The sequence below is a fragment of the Peromyscus californicus genome, unplaced genomic scaffold (assembly GCF_007827085.1).
Source record: "Peromyscus californicus insignis strain IS unplaced genomic scaffold, ASM782708v3 Scaffold_2__1_contigs__length_46816999, whole genome shotgun sequence".
Classification (NCBI taxonomy): domain Eukaryota; kingdom Metazoa; phylum Chordata; class Mammalia; order Rodentia; family Cricetidae; genus Peromyscus; species Peromyscus californicus.
In genome coordinates this window covers 6,393,158-6,416,330 of record NW_026294540.1, presented here as the reverse complement: position 1 = coordinate 6,416,330, position 23,173 = coordinate 6,393,158, and the positions used below count along the sequence as shown (strand labels likewise).

At 45.7% G+C, this 23,173-nt stretch overlaps 1 protein-coding gene and 1 long non-coding RNA gene across 2 annotated transcripts in view; one reads left to right on the top strand and one right to left on the bottom strand.

The window, feature by feature from the left end:
- LOC128120909 (uncharacterized) overlaps positions 1–23,173 on the bottom strand; it is a 92,163-nt gene that overhangs the window by 27,839 nt on the left and 41,151 nt on the right. The gene's annotated exons all lie outside the window — the stretch shown is intronic.
- The window catches only part of Tmem233 (transmembrane protein 233), a 29,586-nt gene continuing 17,897 nt past the window's right edge, over positions 11,485–23,173 (top strand). The window contains exon 1 of the mRNA XM_052755156.1: positions 11,485–11,748. Within this exon, the coding sequence (XP_052611116.1) occupies positions 11,485–11,748 (264 nt within the window). The remainder of the gene's footprint in view (positions 11,749–23,173) is intronic.

The following is a 23,173-nucleotide window of genomic DNA, read 5'->3' as shown; positions in this document are numbered from 1 at the left end:
CCTCCTACTTTTTAAACACTTTGAGTTCTTTTCCACCTCAGGATCTCTGCATGTGCCATTGCATCGCCTGAAATATTCCTTGTGCAATTTTTCAGGTGCCCGGCTTTTCTCAGTCGCCAGATCTCTACTCAAATTGATGTCACTTCTAGGATAGAGAAACCGCTCATTAGGTAAAGCACTGGTCGGGCAAATATGAGGGCCTGATTTTAGACCTTAGAAGTCGTGTGAAGACAGACAGGGTAGTGTAGTTCTGTGATCCCGGCATGCCTCTAAAAGATTGGAAGCAGAAACAGGAGAATCCATGGAAGTTCACAGGCCAGCTAGCCTGGCCTACGCAGAACAAGAGATTGCCTCAAATCTTTACATGCATGCCAGGCATGGTGTGTGTGCACTCACACATACACATGCACATGCGTGCGTGCGTGAACACATGCACACACACACACATGCACACACACATACACACACATGCACACACACATATACACATACACACACATGCACACATGCACACACACACGTACACATGCACACACACATGCACACACACATGCACATGCGCACACATGCACACATGCACACACATGCACATGCGCACACATGCACACACACATACACACACATGCACACACACATATACACACATACACACACATACACACATGCACACACACACATGCACATACACACATACACACACATGCACACACACACACACACACACACACACACACACACACACACACGAAATAACACCTCTACAGAGAAACACTCTAAGTCAGCCATGGGTCCAGCAGGTCTCAACTGGCACATTCACATTTTGAACATCAGAAAACGATTTGCAAGGATGCGGAGAGCCAGCAGGGGTAACACACAATACCAGGAACAACAAAAGGGCTGGTGTCATATGGTGTCTATGACTAGAGAGAGGAGGGCAGTCACTGGGACCCAAAGGGAGAACTCCACAGAGAAAACCGCTTTGGAGGATCTGTAGTCTTGAACCCAGTGATTCACCCAGCTCTGAAAACACCCTGACATCTCCTCCTCCTCCTCCTTTGATTCTCCTGCTAGTACTTCCTGTTGCCCAAATCCATGTGAAACCAGAAGTCAGGGAAGCCTGCTGTTACAGACCAGAAACTGACCAATATTTCCTACTAAATATTTTCCACTTTTCGAGTGTCACTACCACAACTACTAGACTCTGCTTTTGTGGCTTGAGGAAAGCCATGGAGAATGTATACATGTATGAGTGTGACTGTGTCCCGGGAAATCTTCACTTGCTGGTTGCCCACCAGAGCTTGATGATAAGACTCTACTGTGCTCAAGGAATCGCACACACTCCAGTCAAAGGACATGGAGAAATCAAGTTGGTGCTGATCAAGAGCATCCTTCCTGGTAGCCAACTTTCAGAGTACCAGAAGGTGTCATGGAAGATGCTGAGGGCAAATATCATCAACAGTCATCTATGCAACAGCAGTATGAACCTTATGGGGGTAGCAACCCACTTCTTAATTGGATTTAAGGCTCACTCCATAAGAGGATGTATGTCAGTACTGTAAATCTGGCTAGCAACCTGTGGTTGAGTTCACAAGTCCCAAGGATAAACTACTACTATTATTCCCTTCAATTAAAATAGTATCAAACTACCCTCTAAATTAATCTCTCTACCCATAGATTAGTGTAGCTCAGACCTCATCAGAGAAGATTCTTTGTGCAGTGGGTTGGGGTTAATGCAGAAACTCATGACTCAAAATGCAAAGGATTGAGTTCTATGGCGTGTTCGGCATCTATATCACCCTTCCAAGGTTAATGGACTATCATAGAAAAGGGGACAGAAATATTATAAGAGTCAGAGGTCTGGAAGAGCTGGACCGAAACAGTGACTTCTGGTCATGACAGGAGTGATTGCCTACACAAGATCAAGCCAGTCACCATTCTGCATGGAGGAAAGAGGGAATCATGAGCCCCCATCCTGAGAAGTTATTGACAGTTAGTAGCTTCTGGAAAGGAGAGAGTCAGATCTCTTTAAGGGTGTGGTCCCTGGTAGTCAACCACATCCCAGTGGACAGCCCCATACCCATGACTATATGGGCATCACAAATTGAACTCAGTGGATTATCTTTAAAAGAGGACACAAAGGGAGGTAGGGGTGGATCTGGGAGGAATTACAGGGAAGAGCAGAGTGATGATGATCAAAATACACTGAATGGAATTCTCAAAGATCAATAAAAATATGCAGAAGAGAGGTGGGAAGATTGTAAGAGCCAGAGGTGGTAGGTGACTTCAAGGAAATGGTGTTTTCTGGACCATGTAGAGTAAATATGCAGACTCGGAGATTGTGACAGTATGCACAGGACCTATAAAGCTCAAGCCAGACAAAACCCTAGCATAGAGGAGGGGAGGTAGGCATAAAGTCCCGCCCCTAGACAAGGAGCTATTGGCATTTGATTGATGGTGGAAAGGGGAATGTTGGTTTCCTTCAATGGAGTGACCCCATTATACATCAACCACACTACATGGTAGGCCTTGTGCCTGGGACTAATAACACAATCTCAACTCCATCATTTGTTTTTAAGTAAGAAGGAGAAGATAGAGGAGAAGGAGGAAGAGGAGGAGGAAGAGAAATAATATGTAGCTGGGTGGGTGGGTAGGTGGGAAAGGATCTGGGAGGAGTTGGGAGAGGGAATGAATATGATCAAAATACACTGTATGAAATTCTCAAAGAATAAATAAAAACATTATAAAACACCTTTTATAAGACAAATCTTTATTTACAAAAGCAAACAATAGGCCATAGTTTTCAGGCCTTTATTGTAGAACATTAATGGTGATATTCTGGAGCAGAGGATAGGGTAGAAACAGGAGAGTAATGACTGTGGGTTGAGCTTTATCTATCTAGTATGCTTCCCCAACCATCCTATCTAAAGCTTTTGCTATAGTTTGGATGTTAAGTGCCTCCCAAAGGCCCATGTGTTAAGGCTTGGTCCTCAGTATGACATTATGGAGAGATGGCAGGATCTGTAAGACGTGGGACCTGTTGGGAGTTGTTTAGGGAGATGGAGGCATGTACTCAGAGAGCATTGTGATGTCCAGTCCCTTCTTCCTCTCTTTTATGTCCATGTCCATGAGATAAGTGGGTTTGCTCCACCACACACCCCTATGAGCCGATAGACCATGGACTGAAACCTCCAAATCTGTGAGCCAAAGCCAACCTTTTCTACTTACAGGTCGATTATCTTGGGTGTTTGTTACTATGACAAAAATCTGTCTAACACTGGGTTGTAGCCATAAGTTTTCTCCTGTCCCGCTGGACCCCGCCGATCCTTCAGCCACTTATAAAATAATCATTCAGAAGCTTAATATTATTTACAAACTGTATGGCCTATGGCAGGCTTCTTGCTAGCTAGCTCTTATAACTTAACCCATTTTTATTCATCTATAAGTTGCCATGTGACTGTGGCATTACCGGTCTGTTGGCATCTTGTTGCTCCTTACGGCTACACTGGGTTTCAGTTTTCTCTCTGTTGATGTGATAAACCATCTGAGCAGATACAACTTAGGAAAGGGTTTGTTTTATCTTATACTTCCACCTCACACTCCATAGTTGGGAAAAGTCAGGGCAGGAACCTAAAGGTAGGCTGCTCGCTATCCCATGTAGTGTTACCTCTGACCAGTGAAATCATTCACAGCCCAGGATAGTACAGCAGGAGCCATGGAAGATCCTGCGTGCTGGCTTGCTCCCAGACACACACTCATCTAGTTTTATTATACAGCCAAGGACAACCTGCCAAGGGAACGGTGCCACCCACAGTGGCATGGATTCCCCTACATCGATTAATAATCAAAACAATCCCCCACAGATATGCCTATAGGCCAATCTGATCTTGGTAATCACACAATTAAAACACCCTTCTCAGGCAACTCCAGGCTGGGTCAAGTTGATAGTTAAACCAGGATACACAGTACTCCCTTCTATCAACACATTATCTTATTTTATACCCTATATCATAAGTTATATGCATCTTGTCTATCTAAAGGCACAGGAATCATGAGTCTCTTCCTCTCCACTCTATGACTGACACCTAAAATAGTGCCTGGTAGATGGTAGGCAAATAAACACCTTTGGATGAGTAAGTAAATAATATAAAGACACGGGTTGACAAAAATCCAGACTATCTGGTCAACCTCGAGTTATATGCACCAAGTAATATGTTCCAAAGGCAGAAACCTAACTCTCCCCTTTCCTGGGCCACACTTAAGTACAGTTCTTGTTGATTCCATTTCTGTCTTCCAAAATGCCTTCTCTGTGCCAAGCTCGCCCACCCTCACCCACGTGTCTCCACTGTCCATTAATGCAGGTTGCAATTCCCCATGTCAGCGTACAGCCTTTCAAGCTATGAGTGGTTGGGAGTGCAAATGTTTTTTAAATAAGTCTGCTTCGTGGGACCTCTCCCCCATCCTCCTGATGTGGCTAGCCAGAGCAAGCCTGCTCTTATGTTGCCTTTTCATCCGGGGGAAGCCAAGGCAGCATCCTGGGTAGGGCAGTAGGGGAAGAAGGAAAAAGAATGGACTGATGAGAGTCTCTGAAATTCCCCACACCCTCTAACGCAAAAGGGAGCACTCTCCAACGTTATTCAGCATGAAAGAAACAGTCAGATAATCGTAAAATATCAAAGTCCTTAAAAATGATTAAGCAGAGAATAAGGTGGGAGATGGGCCCTGAGTTGTAAAGACTCAAGACACAGAATCGTGCATGCAGTTTCATGGCAAGGATGCAGAAAGCCGTTCCTGTAAACAAGGATGATGGGGAGCATGGGAAACATCAGTGGCTGGAGTTGTGAAGTATGAGGGATTTCTGTCTGTCCGTTTCTCCCACCTGAACAAGTATCTTAGCCCTAGTCCCAACCCTGGCACTTCTGACCTCTGGGACCTTACCTAAGTCTTCTCTAGTTGACCCTAGATGTCCCATCTGTAAGAGGGACATCTAGCTTACAGAAGCTGCTGTGGGAACCAAGGGTGTGCACATTGAGAACACAGAGTGCACAGGGTAGGTACTTACTAGATGTGAGGCGATTCTTGGGTGTTGAACTAGCACTGAGCACTTGAACAGTCCCTCACCACTGTTCTATTGGGCTAATTATCATCAGGGCTGTAGAGTGGGGTCCAAGGTGCAGGGTTTTATACCATCCAATCAGCAGGAAGAGCAATGGGATGGATAGGCACTTTATTCCTGAATACAGTGGAGGGTAAATGAAGAAGAATCACAGTTGAAGCTTTAGCGGGTTTGGTTTTTATGTCCCACTGTCCTGAACTGGTTTCACTAAATTACTCAGTTTAAGAAATTAACATGCAGGAGACTCTGCTTTCATAGCTCCTTTCTCTTGGTTTTGCCTTTTTTTTTTTTTTTTTCTCCCTCGTGAAAAGTTGCTGGAAACTGGGAAGGTGTTCTAATAATATTAGCCAAAAAGCCATTGTTCTCTTGTAGCAACCCCCTGAGACCACAGCAGTTACTTTACGACTACTAAGGGCTGGTGCTTGAGACTAATGTGAAATTTGGCAACAAATACACTCGACCTCTTATACCATTTCCTAAAGATCTGGACTCTCTGGCATTTCATAGATCAGCAGATTCATAGGGCACTCTCTCCCTCCCTCTCCACCCTCTCCCCTCCCCCCACGCTGTTTTCAGTCTCACTAGGTAGCATGCATACTTCCTCTTGTTTTCTGGCATCCTGTCCACATCTATTGCCTGAACCCCTGAGTTCCAGCATGACCCGTTGCATATCAGGGGTCCACCAAGAACTGTGAAATCAGTCTCTGCCTCCTTCTTTTTACCTCTCACCTTATTTCCATAGTACACTGACTCCAGGATCATTTTATTTAACCTGATTTTTTTCGGCTCATGTCTTTACCACCTCTCCTCTGTCAAACAGCCTGTTTTTCTTGCCCTTCCGAAAGTTGCCTGGGTTCCAGCCAACAATCCCCTGCCCGAGCTCATAGAAGCCACCCTGACAGAAACTCAGAGACCCAAAAGGAGAAAGACATGGGAAAGGAGGAGGACTGGTGGGGAGGAGGGGGATTCAGAGAGAGGGCAGTGTGAGAGAGGTGTTGAGGGTTAAATAGATGAAAATACACTGTGCATGTGTGAGAAACTGTCAATAAACAAATAAAAATAGGTTAAGAGCATGTGCTGCTCTTCCAAAGATCCAAATTCAGTTACCAGCACCCATATCGGGTGGCCCACAACAGCCTGTACCTTCGACTCCAGTGGATCCTACCTGTGGGCCCCTGCACTCGTGTGTACATATACACAGACACACATACTACAGAATAAAATACACATTTTTCAAAGATTGACATTTGTCCTGTAGGATCGTGAGTCACAAAGCAATCGCTACAAATGCAAACCCATGGGTATCAACCACGCTCACCGCAGTGTTTTTCAAAACTTCGACAACAACAATAATAAATACTAAAACAACCTAGCCCCAGTGGCCGGGTCATGGCGGCAATAATAAGAAATAACCCGTGTAGTCAGTGGGAAATCCCAGGGACAATGACAGCATCTGCGAAGAGTGTTAGTAGCCAGATTCTCTTGAGGAAGACAAGGGGAGACAAGAGTGTAAGTCCAATTTTAGTAAAGAAAAGTGTGTCCGTGTTAGAAGGCAAACTAGAAGCGAACAGGCCATGTCTTTGTGGCAGTCACCATCGTAACCCTTCTTCTTTATGCCGCTCTTCGTTCCTTGGTCCTCTAGGATGAACTCAATTCACGTGTGGATACAAAACTCTCAGCAAACATCAGGAAGACGTTTTGCTCCCCGGGGCTCCAGGCGCTTCCCTCTCCAGCCTGTTAGGAATTGCTTTCTCTCCATCACCCCTTAAAAGGGAAGGCAGTACCACATCACTAAACAACCAGCCAGGAGGGTTCCTCCAAGGGCAACAAGCTGACCTCTGAAAATCAGCGAGCCTCCGGATCCTGCACCTGGAAACCCCAGCCGGATGACCTAACGCGCATCCCCCCAAGAATCTGCACCATGTACATCATACTTTCTGATGTGAGCGCTTTCTTCTCAATTTCATTTTAGATGTTTCAGGTCATTGCAGTTTCACGGCTACACTTTCGACCAGCCAACAAGCTATTAACCCGTCTTCTCTGAGTAGACTAGAACAATGCCAACAAACTTCCACGATGTCCATCTAACTTTCTTGGGTGGACCTTTTAGCCGGAGAAAAATGTCTTAACTCTAGTTAAAATGCCTGTACTTCCACTGGGACCCTACAGGAGACTTCTTATCAAACTCATCCTAGGTGTCGCCAATTGTGAATGGATACCTCACCATCCAGCTAACAGATGTTGCAGGAACTGGGGCAGGGGAGAAGGCTTAGCAGTTAAGAGCACTTGCTGCTCTGGCAGAGGACCCACGTTCAGTTTCTAGCACCCACATCAGGCAGTTCACAACCACCTGTAACTCCAGCCCCAAGGGATCCAACACCCTATTCTGGCCTCTGCTTGTACACACACAGGTAGCCATACATACACACAGACACACACACACACACACAGGCAGACACACACACTCACATACACACTCACACACATAACACACATAAAGTCAATTTTTTTTTTTTTTTTAGTTGTAGAGATTAAATGACATGGTGCATGTAAGGAATTCATTGTGTGCATACAGGAATCACTCATTAAATGTGTGATAAATTTGGTAAACTGAACTATTGTCTGGCAGAGGCACCAACATCTTGGTTTCCATTTCCCTAGTTAATACTAGTAGATTAGAGTTGATGGTACAGCTCGTGACTTGAAAAAGCAAAATTCCACTTGGTATCCTAATACAATGAAATTGCTACCAATGCATGGAAACAGCTTAATGATTATAGGAATTTATTGGGGGGTTAACTCACAATTCAGGAAACTCACAATACAGGAAATAGGTATTGAGGCATGGTCCAGTGCTGTTCTCCAGAGAGCTCTGCCCTAACCAGTCCAGGCATCCAAGCCCATGAGGTAGCAATGAGAGGGCCAGGTACTTCATCCCAGGTCTTAAGGGGTCCCTGTCCAAGCTATGCCCCGGGGAGGAGGGTAGGTAACTAGGAATTACTTGCTGCCTCACTAGGGGTGGTCCTTCAGGGTAAGGCACAGACAACCACCCCTACATCATCCAAACCTAAAGTTTGGTCACACCACTAAATTAACCAGAAGCGGTACCACTGAGCCTTCCCACTATTGGTAATAGCCAGAACTGGGACACTGGCTGTAGCAAAGGGGAGAAGAAGACAGAGTGAAGAGTCACATTTGAGATGGAATCAATAGGGTTTGATGAATAGCCCTTCGAGAGGCTGAAGGAAAGAGAAGAATGGAGTCCCCAAGCATCTGACTTGGATGATTAAATACAACTCTTATTCACTCAATGAATTATCTACAGTGCACTTACTATGGTTCAGGTGCTGTTCTGGGTGCTGGAGCAATCATAGTCCACCAAAGAGGAAAAAGATCTGGAGAGTTTCCTGTTATGTTGGGGAGACCAGAAAAGAAACAAAGAAAATGGCTGACTGCGAGAACTTAGACAAAGACAGTAAACAAGTTAATAAGGTGGCGAATAATAAGACAGGGTCTATTTAGGACAGGATGGTCCCCTCTGAAGAGGTAACCAACCCGTGAGGTTCCTGAAGGAGGTGGAGCCAAGAAGCAGGGAGGAAGGGAAACATTCCAAAATGGGGAAGAGCAGGTGTAGAGATTGTTGGGTGGGAAAGGCACTGTATTTGGTAAGGGTGAAGAAAAATCTATGCAGCTGAACTATAAAGAGGGAGAGACTAGCAGAGAGGCTGGAAGGGAAGGGAAGGGCAGTTAGTCAAGGATGGGCCTTGAGAAGCAGGTTCTGAGGTAGATCTTATGGTACTTGCAGAAATCTTCAGACTAAAGATCCAAGGCTACAACCTAAAATCTACAGCTGATACTGAATGGGAGAACATTTCCAGTTGTACCAAAATTGCCAGAGAATTTCAGAAATAATGGATTTCTCAGGCACCAAAAATATAGGTTTCTAGATCTAGAACTGCCCAAGACCTGGAAATCAGTTTCTTCAATGCTCTGGTCCACTCATTCAGTAATGTTTCTTGTCTCCCTCCTACATTCTGGGATGCACCTAAAATAGCTTCTGAGGTAGAGAAAGAACACACCGTAAATGAGCATTATGACCCCCACACACAAAAATCGCCAATGCTAATAAAATATCACCCAACAGTAATTGGACCTACTCTTGATAAGACCTGTCTTGAGAAAATGACTTGGAACTGACAGATCAAGAATAAGGACAGGCTGTCTGAGGGGAGAGTGTTCTAGGCAGAGGGAGCCACCAAGGCAAAGGGCAAATGGAAGGCTGGGTGGGTGTGGTGGTACACCTCCCAGCACATGAGGTGTTGAGGCAGGAGGATCACTGTGAGTAAAAGGCCATCCTAGGATACAGAGTGAGATCCTGTCTCAAAAACAAAATACAAAGAACCCACAAAGACTGGGTCTAATCTTCTGGTTTATCCAAACTCAATTAACCAACCAAAGTAAGAGAAGAAGGCATAATGAAGAAGATGCCAGTTCATCTTCAGGTGTTCCTCAGCAAGCTCGCCTTGGGCACTGCTCCCGCACTAATACAAAAGGTCAGAAATATGATTGTTCTCTCCCCTTTCTGTGTCTGTATCTGTGTCTCTCTGTGTGTCTCTGTCTCTCTGTCTGTCTGTCTCTCTGTCTGTGTCTCTATATCTCTATGCCTGTCTCTGTGTCTCTGTTTCTCTCTGTGTGTCTCTGTCTCTGTCTCTGTCTCTATATCTCTATGCCTGTCTCTGTGTCTCTGTTTCTCTCTGTGTGTCTCTGTCTCTGTCTCTGTCTCTCTCTCTCTCTCTCTCTCTCTCTCTCTCTCTCTCTCTCTCTCTCTCTCTCTCTCAGAATTGGCAGTTCAGTGAAGCAAATAGGTAAGTGCAGCCCAATAAGTATGATCCCACACACACACGCTTTATAAGCAAGAGCATCCTAGACAATGACGCTCATGTTCTGAGAAAGCGGTGATGATTAATACCTTTGGGTATGGCGATATAATTGCTTTTGAAACCGTGTGTTAATGTTATTGTTTTTATGGTCCTAGCAAGCTCCAAATATCTGAATTTCAGATGGAATTTCTGCAGCAGTGAATCCTGGGTCTGAAATACTGCATAAACATTTCTACTTTAAGAAATCAGAATCCTGGAAAAATGCTAACATTTATTTATTGTGCATATAGATTTGCCTGGTTTAATGTGCAATCTCATGCCTTCCTTGCAATGTCCAGGTAAGGCATGGACCATGACACTCCCCAACACACACACACACACACACACACACACACACACACACACACACACTCCTTTTTCAAATGCAGAAACTGGGTAGGTGATGGGGACTTCCTTTCCTGTGACCAAGCCACATTTGGGCCAAGAGTCTCCATTTTGATTTCTCAGGAATGGCTAAGATCTTAATGCAGCTGCTCTCTTGGCCCCAGGACCCAAAGCAGATCTCTCTCTCTCTCTCTCTCTCTCTCTCTCTCTCTCTCTCTCTCTCTCTCTCTCTCTCTCTTTCTCTCTCTCTCTCTCTCTCCCTCCCCCCTCTGTCTGTTCAGGTTGTATGCACCAGCCAAAACTACGTCTCCCATGTAAAAGGGAAAGTAGAGAGAAGACCTCCTTGTTTCTACTGTGGGGGGAAGGGGATGGAAGATACCAAGGTGCCTACTCCAGCCTCCTGAGCCTCCTGTGGAGTAGAGGAAGTGTACTATAAAGACTTTTACCAGCTGGGTAGGAGGATCTTATTCCCTCTAATGATTCAAATTCAGCGGTATTTTAAAAGGTGAGATGGTCCTTTGCAGCCTGCACACCACCACCACCACACACACACACACACACACACACACACACACACACACACACACACACACACATACACACACATACACACACACTAACCAGTTTAAAACTTAAAAGGCCTTGTTTCTTCTTTTCCTGAGCCCTTTCTTGCAAACTTCTCAGTGCATCCACAGAAGGGTGTCTAGATGTAAGGGAAGTTAGTGTTTCCTGCTGCTCCTCTGCCTCTCAGAGTCTGTCTGTCTGTCTATCTATCTATCTATCTATCTATCTATCTATCTATCTATCTGTGTGTGTCTGTCTCTCTCTCTCTCTCAATCTCTGTGTCTGTCTCTCTCAGCCTCTTTCTCTGCCCCTCTTTGTCTCTCTGTGTGTATCTCTCTGTCTCTCTGTGTGTCTCTGTCTCTGTCTCTGTTCCCCGCCTTCCCTCACTTGCTTTCTCCCTCCCTCCCTCCCTCTTTATGGGGAGGCTCTTGGCCTAGGTCCCTGAGCCCAGGCTGGCGCAGGCAAAGGACCGACCTACAGGAGGAGTGAAGTCACATCTCCCTTGAGGCTGGAGCTACAAGCTTTTCAGAGCCTCTGCTCACCATGAGCCGACAGCCACAGCCCCAGGCTGCGCGGACAGTGCGCTCCGCGTCTCTCCCGGTGTCGCCGACTTTGCCCATGTCCCAGTATGCGTCCCGCTCAGACTCCAAGGGTGCTTTGGACAGCAGCAGCCCCGATGCCAACACGGAAGATGACAAGACCGAGGAGGACATGCCTGCGCCCAAGAACTATCTGTGGCTCACCATCGTCTCGTGTTTTTGCCCAGCGTACCCAGTCAACATCGTGGCTTTGGTCTTCTCCATCATGGTGAGTGGGGTTGGTACCAAAAGCAGCTGCAAAGGAAAGATCCGGCGGCGCTGTCCCTCATGGACCTTGTGCGCTGGGTTTGGGGGTGCATACCTCCGCCTTGCCTTTCTTCGGCTCGGGGGCTCGGCTCTCTGAGCTCTGCCCAAGACCATCAGCGCTCTGCTGCACAGCGCTAACCAAGCCTTCCGCAGAAACAACTTTGCGCTTCGTTGCCCCAGCGCTCCCTCTCCAAGTTCCCTGTCCCCAACTGTTTTCCTAGGACCTCATTGCGCAAGCCCTGGCAAGCCACAGTGCGCCCCATGCTGTGAGCTTGCAGGCTGTGCGTCCTGGGCTTGGCCACATTGAGGACCCCTGCCCTCCAGCCCCGCAAAGCTGCGGGTTCTTTCTTTTCGCTGCACGCTGGACACTGCCTCCATGGGGTCCCCTGGAGATTACCAAGGCTCCTCCTAGAGCTTGCCGCTTTTTGCCCAGAATGCTTTCTCTAGTTTCAAAGTTCCTTCCGTTTCTTCTACACCCCAAACCTCTCCCTTGCTTCTCGCTGGCACCTGTTTTCCAGCTCTCTGGAGGCGTCACCTGGACATTTCCACAGGACTTTCTTGATTGTACCCTACGCTCCTCTCACAAGCGAAAAGCCTATTCGCTCTTTACTCTCCCTCAGGTTGTCCCAGTCCGTCCGTTCCCACTTCGCTGCACAGGGACCTTGTCGGACTGTTCCCGGGATCCCCTCCACCGCTCTGTCCTATGCCCAGGGCCTCCATCCAGTGCACTTGGGGACTCCTCCATGGAGCTGCACCCTGGGGCTCAGCTCCGTCGCCCTCTTCAATGCTCCCAAGAACCAGATCCTCCCTTATTGACTAGAGCAGCTGGTCCCCGGGTGGTGGCGGGGGGTGAAATTCACACAGACACTGTCCCGGGACAACCCCAGCAGTTTGCGCTCCCTCCCCCACAGGCTCACTTCCCCAGCGGCTAGCCAATGCGACTCCCACCAAAGACAAGACTCCTTCAGCTGGGCTGAGGTTCGGCAGCCTGCATTAAGTGTTACCCCCACACACACCCGTAAAACCTTTCCTGGGTACAGCAGAGACTCCATTTGCACCCACCCACTGCCCTTCCCCAAAGGCTGCACCAGCATGCAAGTGCGCAGTCGCTGAAGTTTTGGGCTTGGTTCAAATCCCAGTGGCACCACTTGTTACTCCCAAGGAGTCCAGAAATCGGTGCAGATCGCTGAACCTGGGCTTCTTTATAAAACGGGAATCATCATAGCCCCATTTTACAGCGATCATAAGTACGAATGAGATAACTGTGACGTGCCTAGAATGGTGCCCAGCATCACAATAATATTAATATTATTTTCCTTATCCAAATGTCACTTCGTGAGACCTGACTAAAAGTTTAAAACAGAAGCCCTCCCCCGAGCTGTAGGTGCCTCTTCCCTGTTGCTTTCGGTACAAGGTACTTCTCTCCACCTGATACAGTATTTAAGACTTCTAAGTTTTCATCTGGGGGGAGCCCATGAGTGGAGGTCAGAGGACAGCTTTCTGGAGTTGCTCCTCATCATCTTCCACCTTCATGTGAGTTCCCGGGGATGGAACGTGGGTCACCCGGCTTGCACAGCAGGAACCTGTACTGGCTGGACCAGCTCTCCGCTGGCTCCTATTTTATTTTTTAATATGTCTGTTGGCCCCTCATTACACACAAACTGCAAGCTTTATGAAGGCAGGGATGTTTGCCGTGTTTATGAGTGGGTGCTACAGAAGCAGTCACAAGAGCATCTGACACGTGAATAATCTTACGAAACCAACACATGTTTGAAGGGAGGTGTTGATGGATTCACATGTCCATTTTGCTCCTGTTTCCAAGTCCCGGAAGTTGAAGCTATCACCCCTGTTTCCGTAATACCAACCAGCCGACTTCCCCACTTCCTTCCTCTCCCTGGGTATCTAATCCTGGGTTGGTTTTGGGTTTTATCTTTATTTTTAGAGAGGCTGGAAGAGTTGTGGGCCGCCAGACTCTCCCAGCAGCAGACTCCCAGGCTGAGCACCAGTGCCCACATTCAATCCTGGTTTATTCGTGAAGCAGCTAACTTATCCTTCCCGGTGTCACGTAGGGAAAAGCACCTACAGAGACTGTTCCCTCTCACTAGTCCAGAATCAGCTAACAGCCGGTGGTGCCAGGCTGGATGCTAATGATGCAGCTGGGGTGTCCTGGAGGGATGAGGCTTAGGATGGAAGCCTCTCCTAATCCCCTCACTTCCCAAGCTTTTCTCCATAGCTTGACAGCATGATACTTGACCGTCAGAACACAGGAGGCTTTGGGAAAGGTCTATACCTTTTTTTAAGCTTTAGTTGTTCATCTGAAAAGTGGGGATGGGATGTTGGTATGTGCTGCTGTTGTTTCCTGTGGTTTGGAGTTCTAATGTACTTTTATTTGTTTGTGTGAGTGCCTGTGCCCGTGATATCAGAGGCCAGCTCTGTGGAGTTGTTTCTCTTCTCCCACCTTTACAGGCATTCTGTGGATGGAACTCAGGTCATCAGGTTTGTGTGGCAACTGCTTCACCAGCTGAGTTGTCTTTCCAGCTGTGGTTTTGTTGGTTTCAGGCTTGGGGTTTGTTGGTAGTGATGCTGGCATGGCTCTGTTTGAGAGGGAGTTTCACTTTACATTCCAGGCTAGCTTTGAACTCATGAGCCTCCTGCCTCGACCTCTTGAGTTGCTGGGTTGACAGGTCCATGCCACTGTACCTGGCTTGTGTGCATTGTTTAACATTGAGTAGTACAGTCATGGGGATGAGACAAAATGTATCGTGCCAATCACGCCGAGCCCGCAGCGTTGTGCTGGGTGTGTGCAACAATCATCGCACTGATGGGTAGATTTGGTATCTGGAGGCATCACATGTCACATATGGAAACAGACAGAAAATGAAACAATTGAAGCCAAAATTCTAAACAGCACCTCCTACATGCTTGCTATTGTGCACTCTCTGAAGTAGTATTGGAAGTCGTGTCCCATTCAAGTAGTACAAACACGGGCTTGATGAATTTCATGACAATGATTACCAAAGGCAAAGAGAAATAAGGTTGTGCAGCGGGGAGGTGAGGGCCTGGGTGTGTCAGTTGTTGAAAGGAGAGAGGGAAATTGTATTTGTTCCAAGGTCAAAGCAAAGATCTTCTGGCTGGCATGACATCATGAGAGTAGGGAGAGCGAGAAAGACCCAGATGCATTGGCTTTCTATTAGACCCACTCTCATAATTTCTCATTAACACATCAGTCTATCGATCATGTGATTGGGTTCATTCATTCATGAGGGTAACACCCTGCTTACCTTCTAAAAGCACAACCTCTTGATAGCTCGTAACAGGGCCTGAATTCCAACATGAGGGCTGATGAGACACCATATTCAAACCATAACAGTAATCACCCAATCCTGCCATGGATGCACAAGATTTAAGATGTCTTCTGATGTCCTACCCTGGCTGTTTTCCAATCTCATTCATCTATAAATTCATGACAAGTATATCAGTGTGTCTGGGGGTCTCAGTCGGGAGTTGCACATTCCCCATAAAGACATTTGGAAATGTTGGGGATCATCTGTAAGAGCCACAGTGATTTGGGGAGTCTGGCATTGATGAAAAGAGCCAAAATAAAAATGTCCAGCAATGCTTCGGGTTTTCTCCCAGTGCTGAACTAACATATCCCAGGTACCAACAGCACCCTAATTGTGCTCTCTGTTCATGTGATCAAACATTCTGACCAAAGGCAACATGGGGAGGAAAAGGCTTATTTCAGCTTGTAATTCACAATCTTCCTCCAAAAACAACATGGTCAAGTCTATCACAGCTTGATTTCTGTTGCTGTGATAAAAAAAAAACACCCTGATCAAAACCAACTCGGGGAGGAAAGGATTGATTTGGCTTTCACTCCCAAGTCACAACCTATCACTGAGTGGAGTAGGGGCAGAAACTCAAGGTAGGAACCTGAAGGCAGGAACTGTGGAGAAATGCTGCTTGATGACTCTTCCCTGGTGCAAGCTCAGCTAGCTTTGTTATCAGCCCAAGTCCACCTGCCTAGGGATGCTGACACCCACAATGAGCTGGGCCCTCCTGCATCCAATAACAACACTTCCCCAAAATTTGCCTACAGGCCAAATTGATCTGGGTAGCTCCCCAGTTGAGATTCCCTAAAATGACTCTGGGCTGTGTCAAGCTGACAGCCAATGATAACTAGGACGCACTCTAATAATAATTTAAAAAAATACTGTATAATGGAAGATGATGTAAACATTGTGTGCTGAAAATTTTGAAAAGACTCCGAACAACCAGTTTCAAAAGTGGTTAATAATATATATATATATATATATATATATATATATATATATATATATATATATATAAGCAATCTCAAAACAATCAACACCTATACTACTAAGCTAAGCCTGAGGCGCATTCTATAACATGTACATGGGCATAAAACTACTTTGAAAAAATACAGAAGATTGTTCAAGCTGTGGGGATCTGTGTTCTTTCTAACACCCACTGTGGAACTGGGGAGTCCTGGGGTTAAAGACGCCGCACCCACAGGTAAGCGGCAGGACAATACCAATGCTATATTGGAAAGCTGATGTGCTTAGCATCCCCTGTGGTGGAGGCATGGAAGTTCTCAACACACTGAGAGAGTACTTGTGGGAAGTATATTTCACCTGTGTTCAACGTGGAGCCTTGTACTGTGTGACTTTTCCTAGGGTGACATGAACAAATGTCTGTTCTTTCCAGACAAGGCACCAAAGACAGACAAAAGAGGTAATTCCACCCAGGTCTAGCTGAGTGAATCTGTGAGTGAGTTTGAGGTTACTTCCAGGAGCATGGATGACTCAAAGGCAGCTGCATTCCTAAAAAACCCAAAGTTTAAGCTGGGCAGTGGTGGTGCACGCTTTTAATCCCAGCACTCGGGAGGCAGAGGCAGGCAGATCTCTGTGTGTTCAAGACCAACCTGGTCTACAAAATTCCAGGACAGCAGCCAGGACTACACAGAGAAATCTTGTCTTGAAAAAAACTTAAAAAAAAAAATGTTTCCCTCCTCCCTCAAGGAGGCAATGTTTGAATAGTGGAAAAAATGACTACACAACATGTATATCCCAAGAATTTCCCTCTAGAATGAGTTTTGGCTAACCCACACTGTGTTCCCACTTGAATTTGAATACAGTACCATCCTCAGCACAGGTTCAGCCCTGAACCAGGGCACACAGCTCGGCAAGTGGAGCACAGGCTGGTTTTCAGGTTTCATTCAACATGCTCCCTTCTGTCCCCAGTTACTTCTATTTATTACATCTGAAAGGAGCCCCATAACTTCTCAGCAGAGTCCTCCATCCTGGAGAAAGAATGCTTGCCAATTCGACAAACATCTCTATGCTGGACTTTCTCCAGGTACTGGTACCATCCCCTATCTCTATACGAGACTTTCTCCAGGTACTGGTACCTTCCCCTATCTCTATACTAGACTTTCTCCAGGTACTGGTACCTTTCCCTATTTCTACGGTGTTAATAAGACCAGCAAAGATCTCTGTGGATCTGTAGATCTGGGAGAAGTGAGGTCTCCAACGAGTTGTAAGACTGCTGACAAACTTGGAGTTCACCTTCTATCAGTATTATAACTAGAATTTGATGGCTGCCTCAGAAGACTGTGGCTGAGTCCACGCTAAGCCTCCCTCCTTCTTGGCATCCTGATGCGATGATTTCTACAACTGACCTAAACGGTCACTGCAGGTCATGGATAGAGAACAGCCCCGGACTTTTGACTGGATAGCTTCCAATCTTCTTTCACCAGGAATCTGCCTTCACACCTTCAGAGCCTCCCTACAGACTCCAGTGAGGTTCAAATCCTGTGCTGCTTGTCCTTTATGGTTCCATATAAGTGTCTCAATCTTTCTGAAGCTTGGGGTGTTTTAACCCTGCAAGATGGGGGCTGAGATGATACTTAGTCAAGTGCACTTGTGGAGATTAAAAGATAAACATTTACAAGTTCCGGTTTACGACCTAGAGTCCAAGCAGAACACAGTACTGAAAATGATGATGGTGGTGATGGTGACTAAGGTGATGGTGATGATGGTGGTGGTCATGATGGTGATGATGATGATGATGGTGGTGGTGGTAGCAATGGTGGTTGTGATGGTGTCTATAGACTAGAGGTACAAGTCATTACCTTTCTCAGTGGAAATTTCTCTGATTGGCTGTGTGACTAGCAAATCTGATATTAATAAAAGCAATGGCACACCTCCTGAATAAGTATTTCTTGCAGCCTCAACGTAAACATTGAAGCTAAACTAAAATACCCTAATAAGCCTTCATCTCCACACGGAATAACGAAAGTTCTTGTTTTTCTTACCCTGCTCTGAAACCACTTAAAGTGCTGGTCGGTGAACTTAAAAGTGTATACACACCCAAAGACAAACTAAGAGTACAGGAAAAGAAAAAAGAGAGAGAGACAGAGAGACAGAGAGACAGAGACAGAGAGACTGACAGAGAGAGAGAGAGAGAGAGAGAGAGAGAGAGAGAGAGAGAGAAATGGTTGAGCACTAACTACACAGTGTGCCACGATGAAATCTAGATCCTACTGAGTAGCCAAGAAGAAAAAGTCAATTTTCCCTGCAAAACTCTAAAGAGATTCAGAAATTAGAGGCATGTTGCCTTTGGAGGTAATTAAAAGATGGTATGGCCAAAGAAAAGAGAAATCTTTGAAAGCCTGTTCAAGAAGTGATTAGGGAGCTGGGGAGATGGCTCAGTGGCTAAGAGAACTTGCTGCTCTTACAGATGACAGTGTTCCCAGAACCCACATGGCAGCTCGGCAACTCCCTACAAATCCAGTTCCAGAGACTCCGACACCTCTTTTGAACTCCAAAGGTGCCAGGTACTCAGGTGGTGCATGGGCACACATGCAGGCAAAACACTAATACACATAAAAAAATAGTTCTTTTTTTTAACAAGGAAGCCAGAAGATACCTAGACATCATTTATGGCTTTATGAAGCCAGGCAACTGCATCCTCAGCAACTGTAACCGGAGGTGGATTTGCTCTCTGTCGAGAATTAACAGAAGGTGTCTGTCTAGACACAAGTCAGGGCAGAGAGTAGCATGCAGGAGCCACCTGAAATCGGGATTAATGGAGAGTCACTGTGTTCAACAAGGAAGCCTATGTCCCTGCTTCACTGATCCCTTACTCTGGCAACCGGAGAGGGGACAGAAGAATTTCTCTCCAAGGATGTGATCATTTCAAACACCAAGTTGTATTAACTGCCAATCTTAGTGCCAGGACCAACACATGACATAAAGGAAAGAGGGCCTTGTTCTGCCTCACAGTTGGGGGGCACACTCCATCATGGTGAAGAAGCTGAGGCAGAAGGTCACATTGTAGCTACAGTCTGAGTCTGGACTCTGCCCCACAGACTCATGGTTTGAGCCGTTGTCCCCAGCTGATGGTGAACTTCTGGAAGGATGGGGCACCTTTGTGAGGTCAAGGCTGTCCCATGGAAGGATGTCAGTAGGTGTGGGTCTTTGTAGGTTGTAGGGGGCCTCTGGCTCCTTTACGCTCTCTATGCTTCCTGGTCTGCCACAATATGAACAACAACCATTGCACATCCCACGGCCGTGAACAGAGCTCCACTTTCCTGCCTCCGTGGGCTGAACCTCTAAGAGAGTGAGCCAAAACAAATCTCTCCTCCCTTGAGGCATTTCTAATAGGTGTTGTGGTCACAGCAATGTGGAAGTAACTAATATACATGGAATCCAGCAAAGCTATCCAATGTAGAAAAGAAGCAAAGAGACATACTACTAAGGGCAAGACAACTGGCTTTATAAAACAAGAGAAGACATCGTTGATAATGGATGCTTGGGCCACAGGCCATTTACAGGAAGCCACAGACCTTCCTTGAACTCAACCACACCTTCTCAGAATGACAAGATTTGCGGCCACGGAGAAAATAAATGCCCACAGAACGAAATACAAACTGAACTGTGCGTTCTCTCCGTTTGACCCAGGATCTACCAGGCACTGGCTCATCCATCAAAACTGAACTTCAGGTGAATGACAAGTAGTTTGCCTCATCTATATAGTGACTTCCAGGATAGTCAGAGAGATGTGGAGTGACCTGCTTCAAAACACACACACACACACACACACACACACACACACACACACACACATTAAAAAAAAAATTATGGATACCTGCCAAGCATGGTGGCGCATGCCTTTAATCTCAGCACTAGGGAAGCTGAGGCAGGTAGGTCTCTGTGAGTTTGAAGCCAGCCTGGTCTACAAAGTCAAGGCTATATAATGATACTGTCTCAAATTAATAAATAAATAAAAATAAACAAGATTATGAACAGCTGTGACTTAGTCCCTATTTATTTCTATTTCTGAAATCTAAAGCTCTGAGGGCCATGGAGGTAGTTCCAGAGGACAAAGACCTGAGTGAAATCCACCATCATATCAAATCATTCCTCTAGACACACGCCGACTTTATATAGCACTGCACATTGTCCAAGCAGCTCCTGCTTCATTATTTCCAAAGTTTGATCACCGTATGGGAGAGTATCAGTGAACATCTGTACTTAAGAACCTAGAATTAAGTTACTATGGCAGTCCTTTTGATCTGAGATCAGAGGTGTGGAATATATACATTGCAATATGATAATCCATGTTTCTCTACCAAAGAACACATGTTTTTAAGTCCTGTTTGGATTTACTGATAAAATGCTGATACAGATGGGTCTGTCATAACATGCATGGACATGGACATATATACACACTACAATGTAATATGTGTGTATGTATGTAATACATCTTTATACATGTGATTGGCCACTAATGGATGGTTGTTGAAGTGGGATTATAGGAACATTAAAATGCATTCTGTTATGCCACCAATGTTTATGTACCATTGGAATTACACATAATAGAAGGAAAGGAAAGACAGGTGGACAATGGGATTAGAAAGAAAAAGACGGAGGCTTCCTTCCAAAGGCAGTAAACATTGTCTGGATGATGAGCAAAATAAGAGCAAAATATCAGTGGGCTGAGTCACTAACCAGGTCATGGCTGAGGTAAGGTTGGCCATTCCTTAACAAGCAAGCGGTTTCCGACTTACTGTGTGTAGCGTTCTAATGGTAACACCGAGGACGAGGATGCTTTCAAATGTTCAAGAGAGGGCCAGGGAGGAGTGCCACACTAAACAATGCTTCTCAAACTCCAGTCACCCAAGGAGCTTGTTAGGTCATAAACACCACTGCTCTTTGAGCGTTCAGTTGGGAAATCACTTCCCCTGTGGCCTGTCCCGTCTCTCTCCATGCCCTACATGGGGAGCTTGTCTGTTTCTTCTACTCTTTATATCACATATCCTATATGAATGGGGAAGAAAGTGTCTATATTTAGCTCTTTTTGGGAAAACTGTCTATTCTTTGAAAAGTCTGGGGTTACTGTTGTTACATGTGTTGTTCTTCGAGTGGTCTGGAGTCACCCTTGGTATCAGTGTGGCCCTTCGTATTGTGCTATTTTGCAACAAGCAATGTTCTGCTTTTTGAAGCACTTGGTATGCATGGAAGTTACTCTCCCTGTTTAGACAGACTCAGGAAGGCAACCCAAGGGGGCAAAATCAAAAGCAATCGTCCTTCCACATTCCACTCGGTCACCTGGAACGCTGTGATGAGATGGTCATGAACGGCCCTCTGATAGGAACATGGCTCCGAACGCTGTCTCTTTTAATAGACATGCCTTGTCAATATGAGAGCATCATCTATTACTCTCCCTCAACCCCAGCTGAATTCCTCCCCGGCGTCGCGCTTTAATGATGGGCAAAGGGACAATTCTGATTTGTCCTTGAAGATATTTATGGAGCAAAAAATACCAAGAGCCTATGAGGGGACAGATGAGCATGAATGAGTTCACGTAATAAGAGGAAATACACCTTGCCCTCTGGAAGCCCGGTCTCAGAGTTCCCAAGAATACTTTCAGGCTAAGAAACTCGGGAGCAAGCAAAATCTAAACAAGAAACCCCCAAATGATCTGAAAATTCAGGCATCATTACTAAAAATATCCACTAAGTACCTACATACATCAAGATGTTTTGATGCAAGTCAGCTGTCTAGGAGTTTGGAGTCCAAAATGCTGATCTACACAGAGTTCTTGCATCCGGTCCAAAGGACTCAGGTTGTGATCAGGTATTAATGTAACTCTACCTGTGTGCTGAGAGGATGCAGGGAGAGGGAGAAGCAGAGAGTCGGATGACAGTCGCCAGGAGAGAAACCCACTCCTCACCAGCCGCATACACGGGGAGTTAACGGGTAAGACAATGGCAGCGCCTTTGGTTTAAATAAAAGGGAACATATTATGATATTAAGACTTCAGGGTGGCAACTCACATGATCAGAAGGGTAGTGAGATGGCTCAGAGGGTAAAGGCACTTACCGACAAACTAGACAATCTGAGTTCATACTACTTTGGTGGAAGGAGAGAACTAACACCTGAATATAATTCTGACATTTGCATACATGTTGTGGCATGTGTGAACCCCAACACACACACACACACACACACACACACACACACACACACACACACACACACACACACACACGAGAGAGAGAGACAGAGAGACAGAGAGAGATGTTTAATTAAACATCGGTTTTTCTTTTTATTCTTAAAGGACAAATATTAGTATATTCAAAATAGCCAACAGAAAATATTAAATACTCATGACTGAGGAGATGGTGCCATGGCTACAGCCCTTGCTGAGTAGGCATGAGGACCAGAGCTAGGCAAGCGTGGTGGCCACCTCTATTCCCAGACCTCAAGAGAACCTCTCCAGCAAGCCGGCTAACTACACTAGCCAATCCATGAGCTCTGGATTCAATTGAGGGACCTGCCTCAGTCAAAGCAGAATAATCCAGGAGGACCCCTGACATCAAGCTCAAGTCTCCACATACATGCACACATGGGACCATACATACATGTACAAACACCACACATACACACAAGTGCTTTTGATTCTCAAAGCAAATGGAGGATACGTGTCAGATTTATATATATAAAAAAAAAGCTACTAAGAGATGAAAATTGAAAAAGAGCAACTGAGTGAAAAGCTATCCTGTGACATGCTAGAGATTCAACCAGCGTTGGCAGTGGATTATAGTGCACGCCAATAAATTTGAAAACAGAATGCTTAGAATAGTAACTCGTTAATATTTTTGGTCTCCTTGTTAGAAGTATGAAAAAGCTTTAATAATAGTTTAATAGATTAATTCTTTGGTAATATAATATAATGTATATTGATCCTGTTCAGCCCCCTCCCCCAACTCCTCCCTCCCAGATCCACCCCTCCACCCTTACCTCCCTATCCATCCAACTTTGCATCATCATTATCGTTGTCTTCTTCCTCCTCATCTT